Source organism: Triticum aestivum, chromosome 4B (genome assembly GCF_018294505.1).
Source record: "Triticum aestivum cultivar Chinese Spring chromosome 4B, IWGSC CS RefSeq v2.1, whole genome shotgun sequence".
In the NCBI taxonomy this organism is placed as follows: Eukaryota; Viridiplantae; Streptophyta; class Magnoliopsida; order Poales; family Poaceae; genus Triticum; species Triticum aestivum.
Window position 1 is genome coordinate 626,190,225 of NC_057804.1, and position 21,752 is coordinate 626,211,976.

The window sequence follows — 21,752 nt, forward strand, 5'->3', positions numbered from 1 at the left end:
TCATCAAACATTAAGCGTGCGGACCCTAGGGGTTCGAGAACTATGTAGACATGACTGAGACATCTCTCTGGTCAATAACCAATAGCGGAACCTGGATGCTCATATTGGCTCCCACATATTCTACGAAGATCTTTATCGGTCGAACCGTCATGACAACATACGCTATTCCCTTTGTCATCGGTATGTTACTTGCCTGAGATTCGATCGTTGGTATCTTCATACCTAGTTCAATCTCGTTATCGGCAAGTCTGTTTACTCGTTCCGCCATGCATCATCCTACAACTAACTCATTAGTCACTTTGCTTGCAAGGCTTCTTATGATGTGCATTACCGAGAGGACCCAGAGATACCTCTCCGATACTCGGAGTGACAAATCCTAATCTCGATCTATGCCAACCAAACAAACACCTTCGGAGATACTTGTAGAGCATCTATAATCACCCAGTTACGTTGTGATGTTTGATAGCACATAAGGCATTCCTCCGGTATCCGGGAGTTGCATAATCTCATAGTCGGAGGAATATGTATTTGACATGAAGAAAACAATAGCAATAAAACTGAACGATCATTATGCTAAGCTAACAGATGGGTCTTCTCCATCACATCATTCTCTAATGATGTGATCCCGTTCATCAAATGACAACACATGTCTATGGTTAGGAAACATAACCATCTTTGATTAACGAGCTAGTCTAGTAGAGGCTTATTAGGGACACGGTGTTTTGTCTATGTATCCACACATGTATCAAATTTCCGCTTGATATATACAATTCTAGCATGAATAATAAACATTTATCATGATATAAGGAAATAAAAAATAACAACCTTATTATTGCCGCTAGGGCATATTTCCTTCAGAAACACCAAACAAGAACCAAGAAAGATGATGCAAAGATGCAATGGTTTGAGCTCTCTACGAATGATACGATCAAACTATTAACTTGAGAACCCCCTTGATAGTACGACAATCGATCCTATAACCCGGTCTCCCAACTACCACCATGAGACCGGTAAAATAGAAAACCTATCAAGGGAAAACCTTTGCCTTGCACATATAGTCCACTTGAGCTAGATGATGACGATCTTGACTTCCTCAAGTTAGACCAACTTTCTTGATTGTGTTGGCTCGATGGAGACTAGTTGATTGCTCCCCCATACTCCACTATGGGTGGGCCACTCTTCAGCGCATCTTCACAAGTCCATTGCCACCACAATGGACAGCAAGCTTCAAGCACTTGCTCTCTTCGTGATGCACCACTTGAACTTGCACACCGCTATCTTGATGATGACCACCACTTGATGTCATCCTGCATGGGTTGTATGAGATCTTCCTATTGATGCAAACCCAAGGAAACATACCTAACCCCACATAAAACTCTCACATAGACCATGGGTTAGTACATAAAGCGTAATGGACAATGTTTACCATGCCATGGGGTCACTTGATCCCTCTCGGTACATCTTGTACGTTTTGTGTGTTGATCAACTTGATTCACACTTTGACTTGGTCTTGATCAACCTTGTATCATGTCTTCTACACAACAAATTTTTAGATAGTTCCTTGAATAGCACCTTGGTCATCTCATAAACTCCTTGAAACCAACACATGGACTTCAAGAAAAGCCTATGGACAAGACCTACGAATATAACTCAAGGCAACCATTAGTCCATAAAGAACGTCATCAATTACCAAAACTTCACATGGGGCACCATGCTCTTTCAAGAATGATGACAGAAATGACAATTTTGAAGAAAGAAAAACGTGTCTCAAATAAGTGGCGGCCGATTAAGTAGTTTGGGATCGGCAAAATTAAGTGTCAAGATGATGGCACAAACAACCATTTTAAAAGAAAAGAATGCATATCTCAAATAAATGGCCACCGATCCAGTAGGTTGGGATCACGACAATACGTGTCATGGCGATGACAAAAGCGACCATTTTGAGGAAAGAAAAAGTGTGTGCCTTGACAAGCGGCAACTGATCAAGTAGGTTGTGATCGGCAAAAATGCGTGTCATGGCGGTGTCAGAAACAACCATTTTACAGAAAAATAGTACGTGTCTCAAACAAAATGGCAACCGATCAAGTAGGTTGGGATCACCATGATACATGTCATGGTGACCACAGAAAAGACCATTTTGACGAAGGAAAGATGTGTGCCTTGAACAAGCGGTGACCGATTAAGTAGATTGGGATCGTGCCAATACGTGTCATGGGCCATCGCAGAAACGTCCATTTTAAGGAAAGAAAAGATGCGTGTCATGAACAAGCGGCGACCGATCAAGTAGGTTGAGATTGCGATGATACGTGTCATGGTGATCGCGGAAACAACCATTTTGACGAAAGGAAAGATGCGTGTCTTGAACAAGCAGCGACCGATCAAGTAGGTTGGGATCGCGACAATATGTGTCATGGGCAATCGTAGAAACGTCCATTTTGAGGAAAGGAAAGATGTGTGCCTTGAACAAGCAGTGACCTATCAAGTAGGTTGGGATCGCGACAATATGTGTCATGGGCGATCGTAGAAACGTCCATTTTGAGGAAAGGAAAGATGTGTGTCGTGAACAAGCGGCGACCGATCAAGTAGGTTGGGATCACGACAATACATGTCATGGCGGTCGCAGAAATGACCATTTTGAGGAAAAGAAACATGTGTACCTTGAACAAGCGGCGACCGATCAAGTAGGTTGGGATCGGCAGAAACACGTGTCTTAACTCACAATGACAACAAAATGGTCATTTTGAAGAAATCTATATGTGACTCAAACAAGTGGCGGCCAGTCAACTAGTTATTATCGGCAAAAATGCATGTCAGGGCAGGGGCAGAAACAATCACTAAAAGCAACACGTGTCCAACAAGCGGCAACCGTATAAGTAGACCAAGGCTGGCTCTCGAACCTCGGGAAATTCCCTCAAAAGTAAGAATGGAAAACTGAATGGAGCAAGTAGTCACGCAATTGGCGTGACGGACAGTGGCGGAGGGCCAGGGGACCATGGCCCCCACGAACAATTTTCAAAGTCTATTTTCTAGTGCAACGTTTGTCCATCATACTAATTTTGGTGTAGCGTAGTCTATATTTTTTTCTAGCCATTGCAATGTTGCTCATGGTTGCCGCCATTGGTGACCCTAGAGCGCTCGGCTAATTTTCAGGCCGAAATTACTATGCACACAACAATGCGCTGGACGATTCTCAGACGGCCTGGTGATCGATGGCTGCGCCCCACATGAACTCAACTGATCGATGGCTGGTATAGCTTGTCGTTCACAGATCGGGCACAATCCATCGTGTGTGTAGCAGTCCTCTTTTCAGGCGACTTACAAATAGACGACTCATTTGCAAATGATTCTGACCATCTTTTCCAGCAGCTGGGTAATCGTATGGCACCAAAAAAGGAGCGAAGGAAACAAGGACCGCGCAACCTGGTGCGACCCATCACGGCCAGCACATCCTGGTTCAGCCCCCACAAACGCCATGCCCAGCTACGTCCTCCGTATAAACTTGCAGCCTGCTGCCCCATGGTTAATTTTTTTTTTTGAACTTAAAGTCTTGGTCATAAATATTCTCTCTGAAATGGCAGTTCAACCGTGACAAAATAGTCCATCCACATCGAAAAAATAATAATGAAGAAATAAGAACAAGAAGGATGAGGGAAAAAAAGTGTTCCTTTGACCTTTTTAATGGGTGCATGCATGTGATGTGAGTGAGGGGTGCCTTTTTTTTTTCCAGGCTATAGATTTGATTTGATGAGTTAATTAGCAGCACATATGCACTCCTTTGACCTTCTCCCCATGGAAACATGCATCCATCCCTTTTTATCCCCTTTTCTTTTGAACTCATATCCAAGATCCTCTCTGCCTCATTCCCTCTCATGTGTGTGAACTTTGTGGGATACTTCCTTCATCTCATAATATAAGAGCATTTTTTTGCGGGTGAATATAAGAGCATTTTGACACTACAGTAATGTCAAAAACGCTCTTATATACACTATACTAGTGTCAACTTATATACATTACACTAGTGTTAAAAACGCTTTTATATTATGGGATAAAGGGAGCAGTAACTATTCTCTTTTCATTTGAACTAGCAAAACGTCATATATTATATTTAGGAGCAGAGTCTAGTACTAGTGATGAGGAGGATTAAATTAGGTGGCCATCCTTTTCTGCAAACAGAGGCGGCCACCACCGCTATAAAAAGATGCTCTCTTTCTTTTCAGTTTTCACCCATGGCAGGTGAGGTGGGAGTGAGGAAGAAGGGGGAAGTGAACTGACCCGAGCGAGGTCGAGGGAGCACGCATAGCCCTGCACCTGCACCTGCAGCAGCCAGCAGCAGCCAGCAGCAGTCCACACCACCACAAGCCAGTGACAACAATCAGGATTGGTAGGAGCCCATCCCCGCCTTGCTGGCCCTGACCTCCCCCCCTCCTCTCCCCCCTCTCGCTCTTCATTTAATGGCTTCTCTGTCCCCTCGGTCTTCTGCCTCCGCTCGCTCACCTGGGTACTAGCGGTAGTAGTAGCACTAGGCTGGGGCTGGGTGCGGCATCCGAAGAGAGTCGAGAGAGAGGTAGAGACCGCTGCCTCTGAGCTGTTCCTTCCACCTCCAGCGAGTGTTCCAGAGATTGGGCACATCAATATAGCTAGCTACCTAGCTACGGCGAGGAGGGAGGGGGGAGAGTTTTTCTTTTCTTTTTGTCAAGCTCCATGCTTGCTTGGCTGGTCGGTTGATTCTCTTTGATCCTCGAGCGCGGCCGCCGGTCCTGTCCAGTCCAGTCCACCCAATCCTCGCTGTTCGTGCGCCCAAGCTCGTGCCCGCCCGCGCCAGATCTGAGCAGATTCCAAGAATCCCAGCACCAACCCGGCGGGGAGTTCTTGGACTTGGACAGATAGAGAGGGGAAAAAAAGGTGAGGGAACTTGCGTCTTTCTTTCTCTCGATCTGATTCGGCGCTCTGCGCCGGGCGATTCTGGGTGCCGGGGATTGACGCGGTTTCTTGGTTGATTGATTGATTGATCGATCCTTGGCTGCGATCCGGCTGCTCTGAGAGTAATTTTGATCTGACCCGTATTGATGATTCTGCTTGGCTGCAGGCGAGGACGGCGGTGGAGGTACGGAGGCCGGGCATGCCGGCGAGGAGCTGCGGGGAGAGGGCGTGATGGCGGCGGTGATGGACTACTTCAGGTCGTGCTGGGGCGCGCGGTCCCGGGCCGGGCGGCGGGGCAAGAAGGGCTCCGACGCCGCCGGCCGCCAGGACGGGCTGCTGTGGTACAATGACGCCGGCCAGGCGGTCACCGGCGACTTCTCCATGGCGGTAGTGCAGGCCAACAGCCTGCTGGAGGACCAGAGCCAGGTGGAGTCCGGCTCGCTCTCCATGGCCGACCCCGGCCCGCAGGGCACCTTCGTCGGCGTCTATGACGGCCATGGCGGCCCGGAGACCTCCCGCTTCATCAATGACAACATGTTCCACCATCTCAGAAGTAAGCCCCATCTCAAGAAAAATCCCCATCTCCTAATTTCTGCAACCAAAAAGAAGCAAGAAAATCTCCTGACAACTTTTGCTCTGTTACTATGTTGATCAGTTGTTGCGTTTTTGTGAGCATGATTGTGATAATCATGCTGATTTTTCTCATAAAAAAAGCCAAGGGCTATGATAGTTTTGGTACTCATTGCTGTAACATCAGAACAAGAAGAAAATATTGCAGGTTCAGTAGACTTATTTCTAAGCTTGCATCACACATGGCGTGGTCACCGGCAGCGAGCTAGTATTATATCTCACAAAGAATAAATTCATCTCTTCCAGCTGCGTATGTCTTCTGTTGATGGTGACATTGTTCTGCTACTCATTTGTTTTCTGTTTCTGGGGGCTGTTTCTTACTCATTGTTAGCCTTGTTAGTGTCAGTGTATGATAAACAATCTCCTTTTCCAGGATTTGCAACCGAGCACAAGTGCATGTCGGCCGATGTGATCCGGAAAGCCTTCCAAGCAACCGAGGACGGTTTCCTTTCTGTAGTCAGCAAGGAATGGTCTATGAAGCCTCAGATCGCGGCAGTGGGCTCTTGCTGCCTGGTCGGCGTAATTTGCTCCGGGACTCTCTACATCGCAAACGCGGGCGACTCGCGTGCTGTTCTCGGAAGGCTCGTCAAGGCGACCGGTCAGGTTGTGGCCATGCAGTTATCGGCGGAGCACAACGCGTGCTACGAGGAAGTTAGGCAGGAGCTACAGTCATCACACCCTCATGATCCACAAATTGTGGTTCTGAAACACAACGTTTGGCGTGTGAAGGGCCTCATCCAGGTAACCGAAATTCTGTACCGCGAGACGCATAAGACCACTGTGAGATTTAGACCTGCCTAGATAATTATTAATTTGTTGTTAGAAGTCTTCGCGGCAGTGACATCATCTGTCCATCTCATCACAATTCCACTTCTTTTTTTCGTTCCGGAGTATGGATAATTACTTCTGCATCTGCGCTGTTTGTTTCAAGTTAGGTATTAGGTAAGTCAATCGTTCTCAGAGCTAAAGTGCCTGCACTAAATATGGTTGCATCATCATAATATAACATGCTTTTCGTATATCCAAAAATAAATGTGTGGTAAGATTTGGTGCTGTATAATTGCCGTCTTTATGACTGGGGCCTCTTGTCCTCCCATATGACTATGCTAGATTGATGTTCATGCTTTCTGTATAATGGAAGCGTGCCAGCAAGAGGCAGGAGGAAGTGATGCATTCTGAAGTCATCCATGGTTATCGTCATTTTCACGCTTAACTTTTGAGCTAATCAACACCATCAGTTGCTGCAACTCGGGATTTTCATCATGACATATTATTACTTTGTGTACACAACTGTCTATAGGCTCCTGTAAATTTTCTCTTCTGGATTATATATACTGGTATACATACAGTTGGGGTGCTCTACTACTGTTTTTCTTCAATTGTAACTTATGAGGTGAGATGATATTCTGCAGATATCAAGATCTATCGGAGATGTATATCTGAAAAGACCAGAGTATAACAGATCACCTCTACATAGCAAGTTTCGGCTCCGGGAAACCTTCAAGAAGCCAATTCTTAGTTCTGAACCTGCGATTGCTGTTCACCAAATACAACCGAGTGATCAGTTTGTTATATTTGCTTCTGACGGGCTATGGGAGCACCTCAGCAATCAGGAAGCAGTTGACCTTGTCCAAAGTAACCCTCGTAATGTATGTGTTCTTCTCCTACTCTCCGGTTTCTATGGATTTCATCCCTAAAGAAAAAGTTTCCATGATTCAAATCCAAAATTCCTTTCGAGGCTCAGTACCCATCCAATTCATTAGATATATGACCAGCATGTAGGAAATATATGCATATTCTTAATGCCTTTATTTGTTTGTGTGGGTGGGACTAAAAGTTGTTTTGCTATTTCAAGCAAGTGTAGTCTGAATTATGCACTTTATCTGGATGCTTGTGTTCTCAATCACTTACCAGTAGAGAGTATTTACCCCTTCTCTACTCAAAGTTGTTTTGCTATTTTAAACTCTAGGCGTTATTTTAAGCAAGTATAATCTGAGTTATGCACTTGATGGGGATGCTTGTGCTTTCAATTGGCAGGGAGCATTTACCACTTCTCCACTTAAAGCTGTTTTCCTATTTTAAGCTCCAAGTGGCACTTCAAGCAACATACCGTTAAAAAAACCCTCAAGTTGCATGTCATCCCTGGGCTGCTGTATTATCAAAATCAAGCCTGCTTCTGGCATGCGATCATTTTCACCCATTCCTGAAAATTATGCAATTTCTTTTTCGCCAGGGGATTGCGCGGAAGCTAGTGAAGGCCGCGATGCAAGAGGCGGCAAAGAAGAGGGAGATGAGGTACTCGGACCTGAAGAAGATCGAGCGCGGGGTGCGGCGGCATTTCCACGACGACATAACGGTGGTCGTGGTGTTCCTGGACGCCACGAGCGCCGTGAGCAGGGCGGGGTGGAGCAAGAGCCCGTCGGTGTCGGTGCGAGGGGGCGGCGTGAGCGTCCCCGCCAACTCCCTCGCGCCTTTCTCGGCCCCCGCCATGGTCAGCAGCACCTACTGAAGGAGAAGCCGCCGCGCCGATGAAGAGAAACTCTATGATGGGAGCATCTGCAGAGAGAGTGCTTCCTGCTGCTGTGAAGCTGCTCAGGCTCCACCCGGTAATTAAATTAGCGTACTGATAGCAAGGTATAAGGTTAGATCACCGCCATTCCGTGGCGACGCAAACCTACCCCCCTCCCCCTCCTCCCCTTTGTTCTTTTATCTATCCCTGTTCTCTTCTCCAATGAGGGAGGAGGGCATGGTGGCTGTAAATTTGTCCGGAACATCGCCGTCTCTTTTCGCCGCAATAGTCCGTCTTCTTCCATCTCCTGTTTTCGCCGTCGAAAACCGGGTGCTTGGCGCCTTGGCTTGACCCTGTGAGGTCAAGAGGTGCCTCCAATTATTTGCAGCAGATTCATTATGAAATCGGATGAACTTGGACTGCGTGTGTATCTGGGTGAGCAAGGTAGGCCAATGGTTTGGTGCCGACATGCTCACATGAGAAGGATATCAACGCGGATTCTGGCCCTGGGGGAGCACGTGTGGTGCGGTGCCTTGAACTTGATCAGGTTGCCAGTTGGGACACTCATCCAACAGAATTAGGTCCAGACTATATAGCTTGGATCACACCCATGGCCTGGGCATCAAAGGTCCCAATTGTCTCTTCCATGGGTGCCATCCAACTTCGCCTGAAATTCGGCAATCGAAATCTTCGCAATTTTATTTTATTTTAATTTTTGCAAAGGAAATCTTCTTCTGAGTTAAAGAGTAAATCTTGCTGATGATCGATCCACTGAAAACCTTCAGCTGCATTCAAGGCTCAGCGAAAGGCTTTGGCGGGAGGGCGAGTTTTCGCCCGAAATCCATGATATAACACAGTCCATGCCCAACAATCTCCAAACAAGCGCAAAGGACCCGAACCGACGAACGAAACCGGGCAGAGAGAAAGGCTAGATACAAGTGATGATTGAAGAAGTACAAGGGATGTAGATCCCCGCTGTGGTACTGTTTTTCTGCTTTGCTATACACAGCTGCTTTCTGCACCTTCCGCGGAAAAAAGATGCACCATTTTTCAGTCAGCTACAGGCCAGCTGACGGCTTAGCTCGCCTGCAGACCCTACCTAACGAACAGCGACACCAGCAATTGCGAGAAGAGAATGAACTCGGTGACGACGACCGCGGGGGAGTGGATGCCCAGGAAGGGCACAATGTCAACCTGCAGCCAGCTCTCCACGCCGGACCCGACCGTCGCACCGACTGCCAGGCCCCCGACGGTGATCAGCGCCGCCTTACCTGCATGAACAAGGACCACTGAGGCATTCATTTGGTTCCAAATCGAAGCAGGAAGGTTGGCACAAGAGCAGGGGTGATCAAGGTACAGGACATTGGGCAAGGTTTCCTCCCACAATTAAGCAGTGCCATAACAAACACAAAAGCAGGTTGGAGGCTTGTGGATTTGTGTCAGCCAGATAGATCCAGACGTGTTTATTCACTAGCAACTTTAAAGACAGCATATCCAAGAGTGAAGGTAGTAAAGAGATAAAATAGCTGCATGATAGGCCAAATTAAATACGAACTAAAGGCGGTGGATATCTAAGGACGCCCGTCCCATGATCAAGATTATAACCCTACAACCGTGTATGATTGTGGATCCATGGGCTCTTTTATCTTCAGATGTAGTACTCTCAAGTAACAAATCACTGTTTTGACATGTTATGTTTTCACTCAAAAAATGTGTACAGGACGCAGTTCGTTTGTTGCTACAACAGCTGAATAACCGAATTTGCTTGCAGTGTATCTCTCTGAAGCTCACACAAAACTTTCAGCACCACACAACATCTATCTCTTTGAACCAAGTTTTTTTTTCTTTTCACCAAAATCCTAAAGCTAGTCCACATGCAATACAATGTGAAGCAACGCACTACACGACAACAATGTAATCTTGGGAAACCGCTGACCTAAACTAAAAAGGTGATGTTGCACGAGACATATATACAAGGCATCAAACTATGGCAACAATCCCATAATCACACGAGACTATGAGAGAATATAACCTACAATCATATAGGATTGTGGATCTCTAACGTTCTTATCTTCAGATCTACCTCTGAAGGAACAAATCGCTGTTTGTTCACTAGCAACTTGTAGAAGGAACAAATCGCCGGTTGGAGGTTTGTGGACTTATGCCAGCCAGCCAGATCCATACATGTTTATTCACTAGCAACTTGTAGACAGGACATCCAAGAGTAAAATTGCTGCATGGTATGTTTTGACATGTTATGTTTTCACTCAAAAAGCGTGTACAGGGACACAATTAGTTTGTTGCTACAATAGCTGAATTTGCTTCACGATATATCCCTTTGAAGATCTCTTTGAACCAAGTTTAACTTTCACCTAAAGACTGTAAAGTAGTCTATATGCAATACAATGCCAAGGCGCGCACTATACGACAACAATGAAATCTTGGGAAACTGCTGACCTAGTCTAAAAAGCATGCAATACAATGCTAAGGCGCGCACTACACGACAACCATGCAATCTTGGGAAACTGCTGACCTAGTCTAAAAAGCTGATGTGCAAGAGACGTACAAGCATCGAACTATGAGTCTATAACAACAATACCAACCACCCCTTTAGCCAACATGAGTTCATGCAATGCAAGTAATCTCTGCTACTCATCCTTACAGGCAACACGGATTAATTGGCACTGGAGCAGGGGCCTTTCTTAGCATACAAGTAACTCTTATTTGCTTTATTCTGTCCTTTTTTTTTGGATTGCATGTTTCATTACATGCTGCTAATGTTGTTCTTTTACTGAAAGTAAACTGAGCAAATATATAAGGAAGAAAATCAGCTACTAAGAAAACTACCATGACAATACTGCTTCTAAAGGCAAGATAACAGTTAAGGCTACAGATATAACAACAGTAGATGCTTTATATTAAATAATTAATGCACCCATGTGAGCAGAACTAGCCTTATCTTGTTGATAGTGCAACTGATAACACCACTGGTGATATAGATTGTATTGTAACTTCAAAACTACTACCTCTGTAAACTAATATAAGACTTTTTAGTGATCTAAAAAGTCTTATATTAGTTTACCTCTAAAGTAGTGATCTAAAGTCTTATATTAGTTTACAGAGGGAGTAGTTTGTACCAGTGTTTCCATGTTTTTTATGCAGAAGGCAGAGACAGAGAGTGTTGAACAGAAACTAAGAACATGTTCGAACCGTACTAAATGTAGAGGAGCATCAGAGTAGATATTATAAAAAGTAGCGATCACAAGGTGGTGGAAGAATTTACCTAAGTTCATGTTTTTCTTGGACAGAAAATACAATGAAGCACCGAATCCTGTTGCTAGGATAAATCCAGGCACATCAGGGCTAGTGTACGCTGATGGCAAAGACGTGGAGGTTCCACTCGCATATGTGAAAACCATCAGTGCACCATAAATGGATGACTGGATGCCCAAGCTGCTCGAAGCCGGGGCCTCCAATGTCAGAGGCACGTTCTTCATGGCTGACTGCATCCATTGCGGCGCCGTTCCTGCAGTCTTGACAGGTTTCACATCAGCGTAGCGGACGCTGCTATCGACAACCTTGCCAGCCCTCCGCCGTGATAAGCTCTGCATTAGCAGCATATCATAGGCGACCTCGACCTGAAACGAAACAGGAAACAGAATCAAACATGGTATCAGGGACGCGTTGGATACCGAGTTGCCAGCAAATCTTGTTAAAACATCAATGATTGATGTTGCCAGCAGCTTAGGATCGTGTTGTTTCTTTTATGAGTCCCAGTTCAGTCTTCAAACAGACAGTTGAAAGATTGGGCATGGGCGCAAGCAAGAGTAGTTATCAAGTTGCACAAGCAAATAAGAACAAATTACAGCTAGTTCGCTGGAACAAGAAAGGTTATTACTTATTACAAAGGACAAAAATCCACACGAAGCTGCGTGGAGAAATCGGGCAGTCAGTGGTAACTTGTCGAAATGAAGAAACAGAAATTTACACTCTTTCCCTTCCTACGGGCCAAGCCAAGTCGCTGGTCCAAAGTTGACAGCACATGATATGATATGAATATATATGATCACCTCCACCATGGCCCATCCATGGATATACAAACAGTGCTAAAAGTAGAGTATAAGCTAACGCACTTAATGCCAAAAGTAGAGTATTTTAGCAGCCTGGATTCATCACATGGGAACAACTGTGCACCAAATTGCCCGAATTGATCATGATCAGGTCTCCGCTTTTCTTGGCTGTGTACGGAAGTAGATTAATTTTTGCGTCTGGGCGTGAAAAAGTGAGATGCATCATACATACAAAGCCATTCTTGCATTACCAATTTGACGATTTTGGCGGCTTTGTCGTCCTAAATTAGCAACTTGTGGGGATAATCGAAGCATACTTTTAAAGATGGATTCACTTGAACAAGAAGCGAGCGCGGAAAGGGGGTCGGCATGGAGTGGAGGGGAAGTTTGGGGAGGGACCTGGGCGACGGCGTCCGGGTCGTCCTTGCAGGAGGCGACGACGGCCTTCTTGGCGCGGAGGATCTCGTCGAAGGAGGCGCCCTCAGCGACGCCGAGCAGCTTGAGCGCGCCCTCCACCGTCATCTCGAAGGGCGCCGGCGAGGAGTCGTCCGCGCGCGAGGCGGCCAGGCGCCGCGTCGGGACCCGGCGGCGCGACGGGGAGCTGCGGGGCACGGCGCAGCACCGCGCGGCGGAGGCGGCGGGGCGCCTGCGGAGGAGGTGGCCGCCGGCGCCGGCGCCCGCACCGCCGAGGGAGAGGGCCGTGGCCATTTTCCTTCCTTTGGCTGCGCTCGCGTGGTCTGGCGCTGCCGTGCGCGTCGGCTTCTGCTGTCCGCGGATGGAATGGATGCCACCGTTGAGATTTTTTTTAATGGGTGATGAATGATTTTGGCCGTCCGGCCGCCAATTTCTACGGCTTCGGGTCGGGGCCTTTCGGACACAATCTGCGGATTCTTTTTTGGAGGAGGCGGATAAGTTCAAAAAGTAGATTTATTTGGATAAAGATTTGATTTTGTTGGTATCGTTTCAAAGTCACTACATCTGTGATATTTTGCGAAAAACTTCCAATCTATTCATCTTCAATCATGGTAGTACAACAAACACCAGAAATAAAAATTACATCCCGATCCGTAGACCACCTAGCGACGACTACAAGCACTGAAGCGAGCCGAAGGCGCGCCGCCGTCATCACCCCTCCATCGCCGGAGTCGGGCACAACTTGTTGTAGTAGACAGTCGGGAAGTCGTCGTGCTAAGGCTCCATAGGACCAGCGCACCAGGACAACAACCGCCGCCGAAGAAGAATAACGTAGGTTGAAAGGATTCAACCCGAAGACACACGAACGTGGACGAACAACGACGAGTTCCGAGCAAATCCACCAAAGATAGATCCGCCGGAGACACACCTCCACACGCCCACCAACGATGCTAGATGCACCGCCGGAACGGGGGCTAGGCGGGGAGACCTTTATTCCATCTTCAGGGAGCCGCCGCCGTCTTGCCTTCCTGAGCATGACACAAACCCTAAGAAGACAGGAAAAAACGACTGAAAACAGAGCCCTCCCACCGGCCCTTGGCAGGATCCACCGCGCCCCCATGGCCCTAGGTCCACCGGAGACGAGGCGGACCTGCGGCGGCGCCGGCGAGAGGCGGAAACCCTAACTTTATTTCTTGGAGGAGGAGGAGCGACTTTATGTGGGTGGGCTCCAACATGTCGAATATCAGCCGATTGGATGGGTTTTAGGGTAAACGACTTAGCGTGCTGACCTGTGTGGTTCATGGTTGTTCAGTGCTCTTTTTTGGCGTTCTTGGCACTATAGCGAAAGAAACATGTGTGCTTCGATAAAATGTAGAACTTGAGTTTCATTAACGGGAATGGAGGAGTACATTGTTGTAACGGGCCCGATCTACCAAGGGATTGGAGGGGGGGAGAGGAAAGGGGATCGACAAGGGGAAGGAAGGGGATTAGGGTTCCGGAGGAGAAGATCAGCTCCTCGCTCACGGCCGATTCAATATCCACTTAATCGATATCCTCCAGCTTACACAGGGAAGGCCTAGTTATACAAGAATGAGACGGGCTACAGCCCACAAGGCCAACATAGGCCCAACCGAACCGACCAAACTAACCCACTCGGCCTCACAGTCCATCAATCACTGGGACCATCGAGTCCTTTCCCTCCAGGCACTTCTGGTCCACCATGTCAGTCGTGACATTCACCCCCTCTTGAGGACCGGCTTGTCCCCAAGACGGCGCCACCGGAAAACGACGCTGAAGATCGCTTAAGTCCTCCCAAGTAGCCAGAGACGATGGCAGGTCACTCCACTGCACCAGAATTCTGGGTTGAGAGGCACCCTGCATCTTGACCATCTTGTGCCCCAGGATGCACGCCGGCTGATACTCTGCCTACAGGATGGTGTTAGCGGGGGGCAAGGTAGAACTCACCGGAATCTCTGGACCTACCAGCTTCTTGAGCTGAGATACATGCACCACAGGATGAATTTTGCTGCCTTCGGGGAGCTTCAGCTTGTAAGCCACTACGCCAACGCGAGCAATGATCGGATAGGGCCCATAGTATCGGAATGCCAGCTTCTGATGCGGTCGCTGGGCCATGGACGTCTGCACAAACGGTTGAAGCTTGAGGAAAACCGAGTCACGAACAGCGAACTCCCGGTTAGTACGGTGCTTATCCGCTTGTCTCTTCATGTGATTCTGAGCACGCTTAAGTTGTTGCTGAAGGTGCTGCATCATCACCTCCCGCTCCTGCAGCCATGATGCCAAGTCGGGCACAAAACACTCCTCGACTTGCATCACCCCAAACTCGCGAGGCAAATGCCCATAGATCACTTCAAACGGCGTACGACCCAACGACGAGTGGAAAGAGGTGTTGTACCAATACTCAGCAAGAAACAACCACTTACTCTAGTTGCGGGGGCATGAATGAACTGCACAACGAAGATATCCCTCCAGGCACTGATTCACCCTTTCTGTCTGGCCGTCCGTTTGAGGGTGATACGATGAGCTCAATCGCAACTGAGTCTGGGATAACTTGAACAGCTCCTGCCACACAGCACTTGTGAATATTCGGTCGCGTCTGATATGATAGCCAAGGGAAGACCATGTAAGCGAAAGATGCTCTGCATGTAAACAGTCGCCACCGAGAGAGCCGTGAATGGATGAGTCAGGGGTACGAAGTGAGCATACTTCGAGAACTTGTCCACAACCACTAGAATGACATCGTGGCCACCGGATCTAGGAAGCCCTTTAATAAAGTCCAGCGATACCACTGCCCACGGCCTCTTTGGAATTGGCAAAGGCTGCAACAGCCCTGCTAGCGAAACTCTCTCAGTTTTCGCTCACTGGCAGGTTACACAAGCACGAACATACTGCTTAATCATATACTTCATGCCCTTCCAGCAAAACAACCTCTTGATGCGATTATAAGTGGCATGGAAGCCGGAGTGGCCCCCCACAGCACTATCATGCAAGGACGTGATCAGGGAGCGCTGAATGTCACTGTCCACTCCCACCCAGATCCTGTCTTGATACCGAATGATGCCATCTTTCAAAGAGTAGCCCTGCTCATCCGGGGTCAGCACCGCTAGCTTTGTCAATTTCTGTTGCGCTTCCGGGTCCGTTCGATAGCTCGCAGTAATCACTTCCAACCATGCTGGCTTACACACCGACACAACCACCAGTTCAGCATCAACAGGGTGATCACGGCGAGAGAGAGCATCCGCGGCTCGATTGGCGATTCCCGCCTTGTACTGGATAACAAATTGCAGCCCCACCAGTTTAGTAAACGCCCTCTGTTGTATCAAGGTGTTCAATCGTTGGTCAGTAAGATTCAGCAAACTTTTCTGATCCGTGCGGATGGTGAATTCTGCGTGTTGCAGGTACGGCCTCTAGTGCTCAATGGCTAGCAAGAGAGCTAGACACTCTTTCTCATATGTCGAGAGTCCGATATTCTTACGTCCCAATGCCTTGCTGAGATACGCCACTGGGTGTGAATCTTGCATCAACACAGCTCCAACTCCGGTAGCACTTGCATCTGTCTCCACAACAAACCGCTTGGAAAAGTCTGGAAGTGCCAAAACAGGGGCTTCAATCAATGCTCGCTTCAATTCTTTGAATGTTGTATCTGCTACTGGTGTCCACACAAAAATAGTTCCTTTCTTCAGCATATCTGTCAATGGTCGTGAAATCACGCCAAAATTGCGGACAAATTTGCGATAGTACCCTGCCATCCCCAAGAACCCCCTTAGCTTGCGAACTGAGTCCGGTCTTGGCCAACACGCACTGCTTGGATCTTAGTAGTATCCGTGGCGACACCCTCCTGACTATTGTGGTGTCCCAAATAGTCAGTGCGATTCTGGGCAAAGGTGCATTTAGACATCTTCGCTTTTAGACCATTCTCTGAGAGTATCTTCAGCACGGCACGAAGGAGAGTCACATGCTCTGGCCAGGTGCGGGAATGGACCAATATGTCATCCATAAACACGAGCACACCCTTACGGATGAGAGGTTAGAGCACTGTGTTCATACCACCTTGGAACGTAGCTGGTCCTCCTGTTACCCCGGGTGGCATAACCCTGAACTGGAAGTGGCCCTGATGCGTTTTGAATGTTGTTTTGGCCTCGTCCTCCTCAACCATTCGGATCTGATGGTAACCAGCTCACAAATCAAGCTTCGAGAACCAACAGGAACCGGCCAATTCATCAAGGAGTTCGTCGATGATTGGCAAGGGGTAGGTACTCTTCACTGTAATGGCATTCAAATGACGGAAGTACACACACATCCTCCAAGTTTGATCCTTCTTCCGCACTAACAGCACCGGCGAAGAAAACGGGCTGACACTTGGAACGATCAATCCTGCCTTCAACAGCTCTCGGACCTATGCTTCGATCTCGTTCTTCTGCTCCGGTGTATACCGATAAGGCTGAATATTAACTGGTTTAGCCCCAGGAAACAGTGGAATGGTATGGTCCCATGACCTATGAGGAGGCAACTCCGTTGGTTCTGCAAACACCAACTAGTACTCATCAAGCAATTGCTGAATCTCTTCTGGGACTGTAGTGATATGCATATCAGGACCCACAACATGCAACAGCACCACCTGAGAAATTGTGTCCATGTCTTCCATGGCTCGCAGCTGAGCACCAGATATGTGTTGGACAGGCTCCAGCTTACTCTGCACACCTGCCAGGGTGATCAACGCGCCCTCATGCTGGAACTGGAGCTGCTTCGCTGCCCAGTCTACCCACATCGACCCACACTCCTCCAGCCAATCCATCCCAACAACCATATCATAGCAGCCCAAGGGAAGAACGCGAAGATCAGTGACAAATTCCTGGCCTTGAACCGCCCAAGGACAAGCTGGAATGACCCCATTGCAGGACATAGAACCTCCATCAGCAATTTTGACCACCATAGGTTGCTGCAGCCGAATCTGCCCTTGCACCCGCTCAGCCACTGTCTCACTGATGAAGCTATGCGAACTTCCTGAATCAACAAGAATCAAGACCTCTTTGCCTGCTATCTTCCCCACAAGCCGCATTGTACGAGGGGTGGTTTGCCCTGTTGTGGCCACCTTCGAAATACACATGAGAACCTCATTGTCCTCCTCCAGTTCTGGCATCTCTGGTTCGACATTATCAGCTTGCAATATATCCAATAGTTCCTCCATAATGTGCAACTGAACAGTCAGGCCACATTGATGCCCCGGGCCCCATCGCTTGCCACACTTGAAACACAATCCTCGCATTCGGCGATAATTGCGCAAAGTGGCGATCCTGTTATCGCCAGGCCCCTATTCCCGCTGATCCGGCGCACGGGCTGCCTCCCTGGCCCGGTGATCATCCGCTGCAGCTGGTGGCCCAGGCATCATTTGACGAGCTGGAGGTGCACCCAACGCGAGCAGCGGCCGCTGCACAGGTTGTCTCGGGGGAGCCACGTCTTGGCGTCGATATTCTCGGCGCGGTAACGCCTCCAACAGCTCCTCCTGTAATGAAGCAAGAGAAAAAGCAGTCTCCAAATCTTTTGGCTGATGCAACATAACACCTGCTCTAATCTCGGCTCTAAGCCCTTCCAAAAACTAGGTTGTAAAGTAAACAAAATCGAATGCAGGATTATGAGCTAATATGTGATGCATCAACTCCTCAAAACGCTGCATATACTCATGCACAGTACTTTTTTGCCGCAATGTATTGAATTGCCGGATATGTGCCTGATATTGCTCCCGCCCAAACTTGGTACTCAATGCACTACAAAGTGTTTCCCAAGTGAATACAGTGTTTTGTGACTCATGCAACTGTAGCCAACGAGCTGCATTGCCCGTGAAGTGCAGTGTCGCTAACCTAACCCACATATCCGGAGCAATCCCAAAAACATCAAAGTATTTTTCACACTTGTTCTTCCAGAATTGGGGGTTGTCCCCGTCGAAAGATGGGAAATCCATCTTCGGCAGTGCCCAGTGCGCATGGTGCGAGTAAGGCAACGGGGTTTGCTCTTGCACCAAGCTGCCAGACATGGGTTGATCTAGATCTATGGCAGTATGAATTTTAGAGGGATTAGAGCACGCACCCTTGACCGGAGGCGGTGCCAGGGTGGTGACCACCCCATGTACCGAGCCCCCGGAGCTGAAGACCTCGTCGTGGCCACTTGGCCCATGTTGTTGCCCCAGATCGGCCGCTGATGGTGGGGGCGCTGGCCGTCGCGGCTGCTCCTCCGGGCTGGACGACGGATCCGCGAGCACGGGATGGAGCGCGATCCTGCCCACTTGGGTACGGAGTTCATCGAGTTGGACTTGGAGATTTTGGACCGCAGGGCGCCAAAGCTCCAGCGACTGCTGAATCGCCTCCAACTTGGCATCGTTGGCGGCGCGGCTCTCGTTGACCATCTGGATCAGCGTCACGAGCTGCTCCTCCATCTCCGCCGTCTTGAGCGCATGCTTCATGTTGTAGCGCGGGCGAGGGTACGCCGTCTCCAGGTCGCCTGACCTCTAATACCAGATGTAACGGGCCCGATCTACCAAGGGATTGGAGGGGGGAAGAGGAAAGGGGATCGACAAGGGGAAGGAAGGGGATTAGGGTTCCGGAGGAGAAGATCAGCTCCTCGCTCACGGCCGATTCAACATCCACTTAATTGATATCCTCCAGCTTACACAGGGAAGGCCTAGTTATACAAGAATGAGACGGGCTACAGCCCACAAGGCCAACATAGGCCCAACCAAACCGACCAAACTAACCCACTCGGCCTCACGGTCCATCAATCACTGGGACCATCGAGTCCTTTCCCTCCAGGCACTTCTGGTCCACCATGTCAGTCGTGACAATTGTATCCCCCCAAAATGGAGAGAGATACATGGTTGAACTGAGTGGATTGCTCGCTCACATGATATAGCTGGCCGCCCAAGGTGTTTGGTCTTTTTTTCTGTTTTGTTTGGCATTATTATATATCTTATGCAATTTTTGTTCGTCACCTAATATAACATGTGCATATGCTTATCAATGAATATGCTTAATTGAGTACCAAAAATAACATAGTGTCTTGCCCCCCTCCCCCCCCCTCAAACACATTTTTTCCTTTTTTGCGGGTGAAAGGACAATATTATTTCATCAATCAGGACATAAGTCATTCTTACAAATATTTTAGTTTTAGATGCTTTATATGTATGATCCTTTGTCGTGTTCATCTTTGGTGTCTCAAGTAACAACATGCTCTTTGATGCAAAATGTCTGACGATGGGAGTTGTGTAGAGAAGATTTTCTCATTTCCCACAACCTTTTGGTCAAGAAAACAATTAAGAAAACTAAATGTGATACTACCTCTAATATACAATGTAAACATGCACACTTTCTAGGTAATCTTGATTTTGGAGCCCTTTCAGGCAACATTCATGTGGCTATCTCCTTTTTAGGTGTAACATAACTTTCATGGAAAAAAATGTCTTGAAAGAACTATGGGCTAGAGAATGAATAACAAAACCTTGAAAGACAAATAATTGAAATTAAGAAGTGTCAAAGCACTTTTCTTTCCTTTCCAAGGCATGTAACATATGAGTTATAATGTCTCTTTTCGTTATTATTAGGTTATCTAACACACCCACATAAGGCGCACGAGTTATTTCCCCAAGAACCTCATCACTACGTTTGTAGTAAAAGGTGACTTGGCATGTGTACCCATTTATGAGACACCATCTCTTGCAATAGTGAAAGCCTTTGTAAAGGACAACACGACAATAACCAAAATTTTCTGCTACTTGATGAAAAGATACCTAGCTGTCCATATTATTCATTGAGAAAGTTGGTTAGAACATATACCTAAAGTGCACAACATGCAAAGCGATACCCGCAAATCACATTCTGTGGATACCGAGCACTCCAAGCATCCGTGTCACCTCTAGATCCAAACATTGTAACATCTACACTTGCTAAGTTCTTTGAAATAATTTTTTAATGTTACCTCCTCTTATAATATCTATTTTTTAATGAATTGACACTAATGTAATACAATGCATCCAAAAAGGAGTTGGGATCTCCACACGACCATCTTCTATTCGCAAGGTCGCGACCCTACCATGGCGGCGGACAATGGGACAATGCACGACTCCTGTGACGACCATGCTGGGCTACGTCAGCACATCGCTGGGCGACAACACAAGGACCTCATTTCATGACTGACCTCTCCTGCCAAGACCGTGGCCCTCCCGCCGTTGGTGCTGCTGACCACAACCTCGGGCTGCGGCGTGTGCTACTTCTTGAGCTTGCGTTGGTTTTTCCCTTAAAGAGGAAAGGGTGATGCAGCAAAGTAGAGATAAGTATTTCCTTCAGTTTGAGAACCAAGGTATCAATCCAGTATGAGGTACAAGCAAGTATTCAATCTATGCACCTGCACAAACAATCAAACACTTGCACCCAACACGATAAAGGGGTTGTCAATTTATTCATGGTCACTTGCAAGGATGAGATCTAATAGAGATAGATATAAAAGATTACTAAAACGTAAAACAAATAAATTGCAGCAAGATATTTTTGGGTTTTTTGTTTATATATCTGAAAATATACGATGGAAAATAGACCCGGGGGCCATAGGTTTCACTAGAGGCTTCTCTCTTAAAGAAAGCATACGATGGGTAAACAAATTACTATTGAGCAATTGATAGAAATGCGCAAAATTATGACGATATCTAAGGCAATGATCATGAATATAACCATCACGTCTGTGATAAGTAGACCGACTCCTGCCTGCATCTACTACTATTACTCCACACATCGATCGCTATCCAGCATGCATCTAGAGTATTAAGTTCATAAAAACCGAGTAACACTTTAAGTAAGATGACATGATGTAGAGGGATAAACTCAAGCAATATGATATAAAACCCATCTTTTTATCCTTGATGGCAATAATGCAATACGTGCCTCGCTACCCCTACTATGTCACTGGGTGAGGACACCGTAAGATTGAACCCAAAACTAAGCACCTCTCCCATTGCAAGAAAAGCCAATCTAGTTGGCCAAACCAAACCAATAGTTCGAAAAGAAATACAAAGATTTCAAATCATGCATATAAGAATTCAGAGGAGACTCAAATAATATTCATAGATAGTCTGATCATAAATCCACAATTCATTGGATCTCAACAAACACACCACAAAAAGTATTACATCGAACAGATCTCTAAGAACA

General features: G+C 47.3%; 2 protein-coding genes across 2 annotated transcripts; one reads left to right on the plus strand and one right to left on the minus strand.

Annotated features, from left to right (window-relative positions):
* Positions 1-5,120: 5,120 nt before the first annotated feature.
* Positions 5,121-8,362, plus strand: LOC123093683 (probable protein phosphatase 2C 28). The gene is made up of 4 exons (XM_044515694.1): positions 5,121-5,473; positions 5,924-6,291; positions 6,963-7,199; positions 7,784-8,362. The coding sequence occupies exons 1-4, from the start codon at positions 5,152-5,154 to the stop codon at positions 8,057-8,059; spliced, it is 1,203 nt and encodes a 400-aa protein (XP_044371629.1). The 5' UTR covers positions 5,121-5,151; the 3' UTR covers positions 8,060-8,362.
* A 605-nt stretch (positions 8,363-8,967) lies between these two features.
* LOC123093684 (protein CHAPERONE-LIKE PROTEIN OF POR1, chloroplastic) lies at positions 8,968-12,953 on the minus strand. The gene is made up of 3 exons (XM_044515696.1): positions 12,529-12,953; positions 11,343-11,697; positions 8,968-9,330 (listed from the first exon to the last, which is right to left on the minus strand). The coding sequence occupies exons 1-3, from the start codon at positions 12,835-12,837 to the stop codon at positions 9,155-9,157; spliced, it is 840 nt and encodes a 279-aa protein (XP_044371631.1). The 5' UTR covers positions 12,838-12,953; the 3' UTR covers positions 8,968-9,154.
* Positions 12,954-21,752: the final 8,799 nt, after the last annotated feature.

What these genes read in the sequence shown, in the direction of transcription:
- LOC123093684 (XM_044515696.1), bottom strand. Translation starts at nt 12,837, where the DNA reads ATGGCCACGGCCCTCTCCCTCGGCGGTGCGGGCGCCGGCGCCGGCGGC. An exon ending in ACCCGGACGCCGTCGCCCAG is followed by an intron (nt 11,698 to 12,528) that starts GTCCCTCCCCAA and finishes GTTTCGTTTCAG; the next exon opens with GTCGAGGTCGCCTATGATAT. An exon ending in CAAGAAAAACATGAACTTAG is followed by an intron (nt 9,331 to 11,342) that starts GTAAATTCTTCC and finishes TTGTTCATGCAG; the next exon opens with GTAAGGCGGCGCTGATCACC.
- LOC123093683 (XM_044515694.1), top strand. Translation starts at nt 5,152, where the DNA reads ATGGCGGCGGTGATGGACTACTTCAGGTCGTGCTGGGGCGCGCGGTCC. An exon ending in GTGTGAAGGGCCTCATCCAG is followed by an intron (nt 6,292 to 6,962) that starts GTAACCGAAATT and finishes GATATTCTGCAG; the next exon opens with ATATCAAGATCTATCGGAGA. An exon ending in TCCAAAGTAACCCTCGTAAT is followed by an intron (nt 7,200 to 7,783) that starts GTATGTGTTCTT and finishes CTTTTTCGCCAG; the next exon opens with GGGATTGCGCGGAAGCTAGT.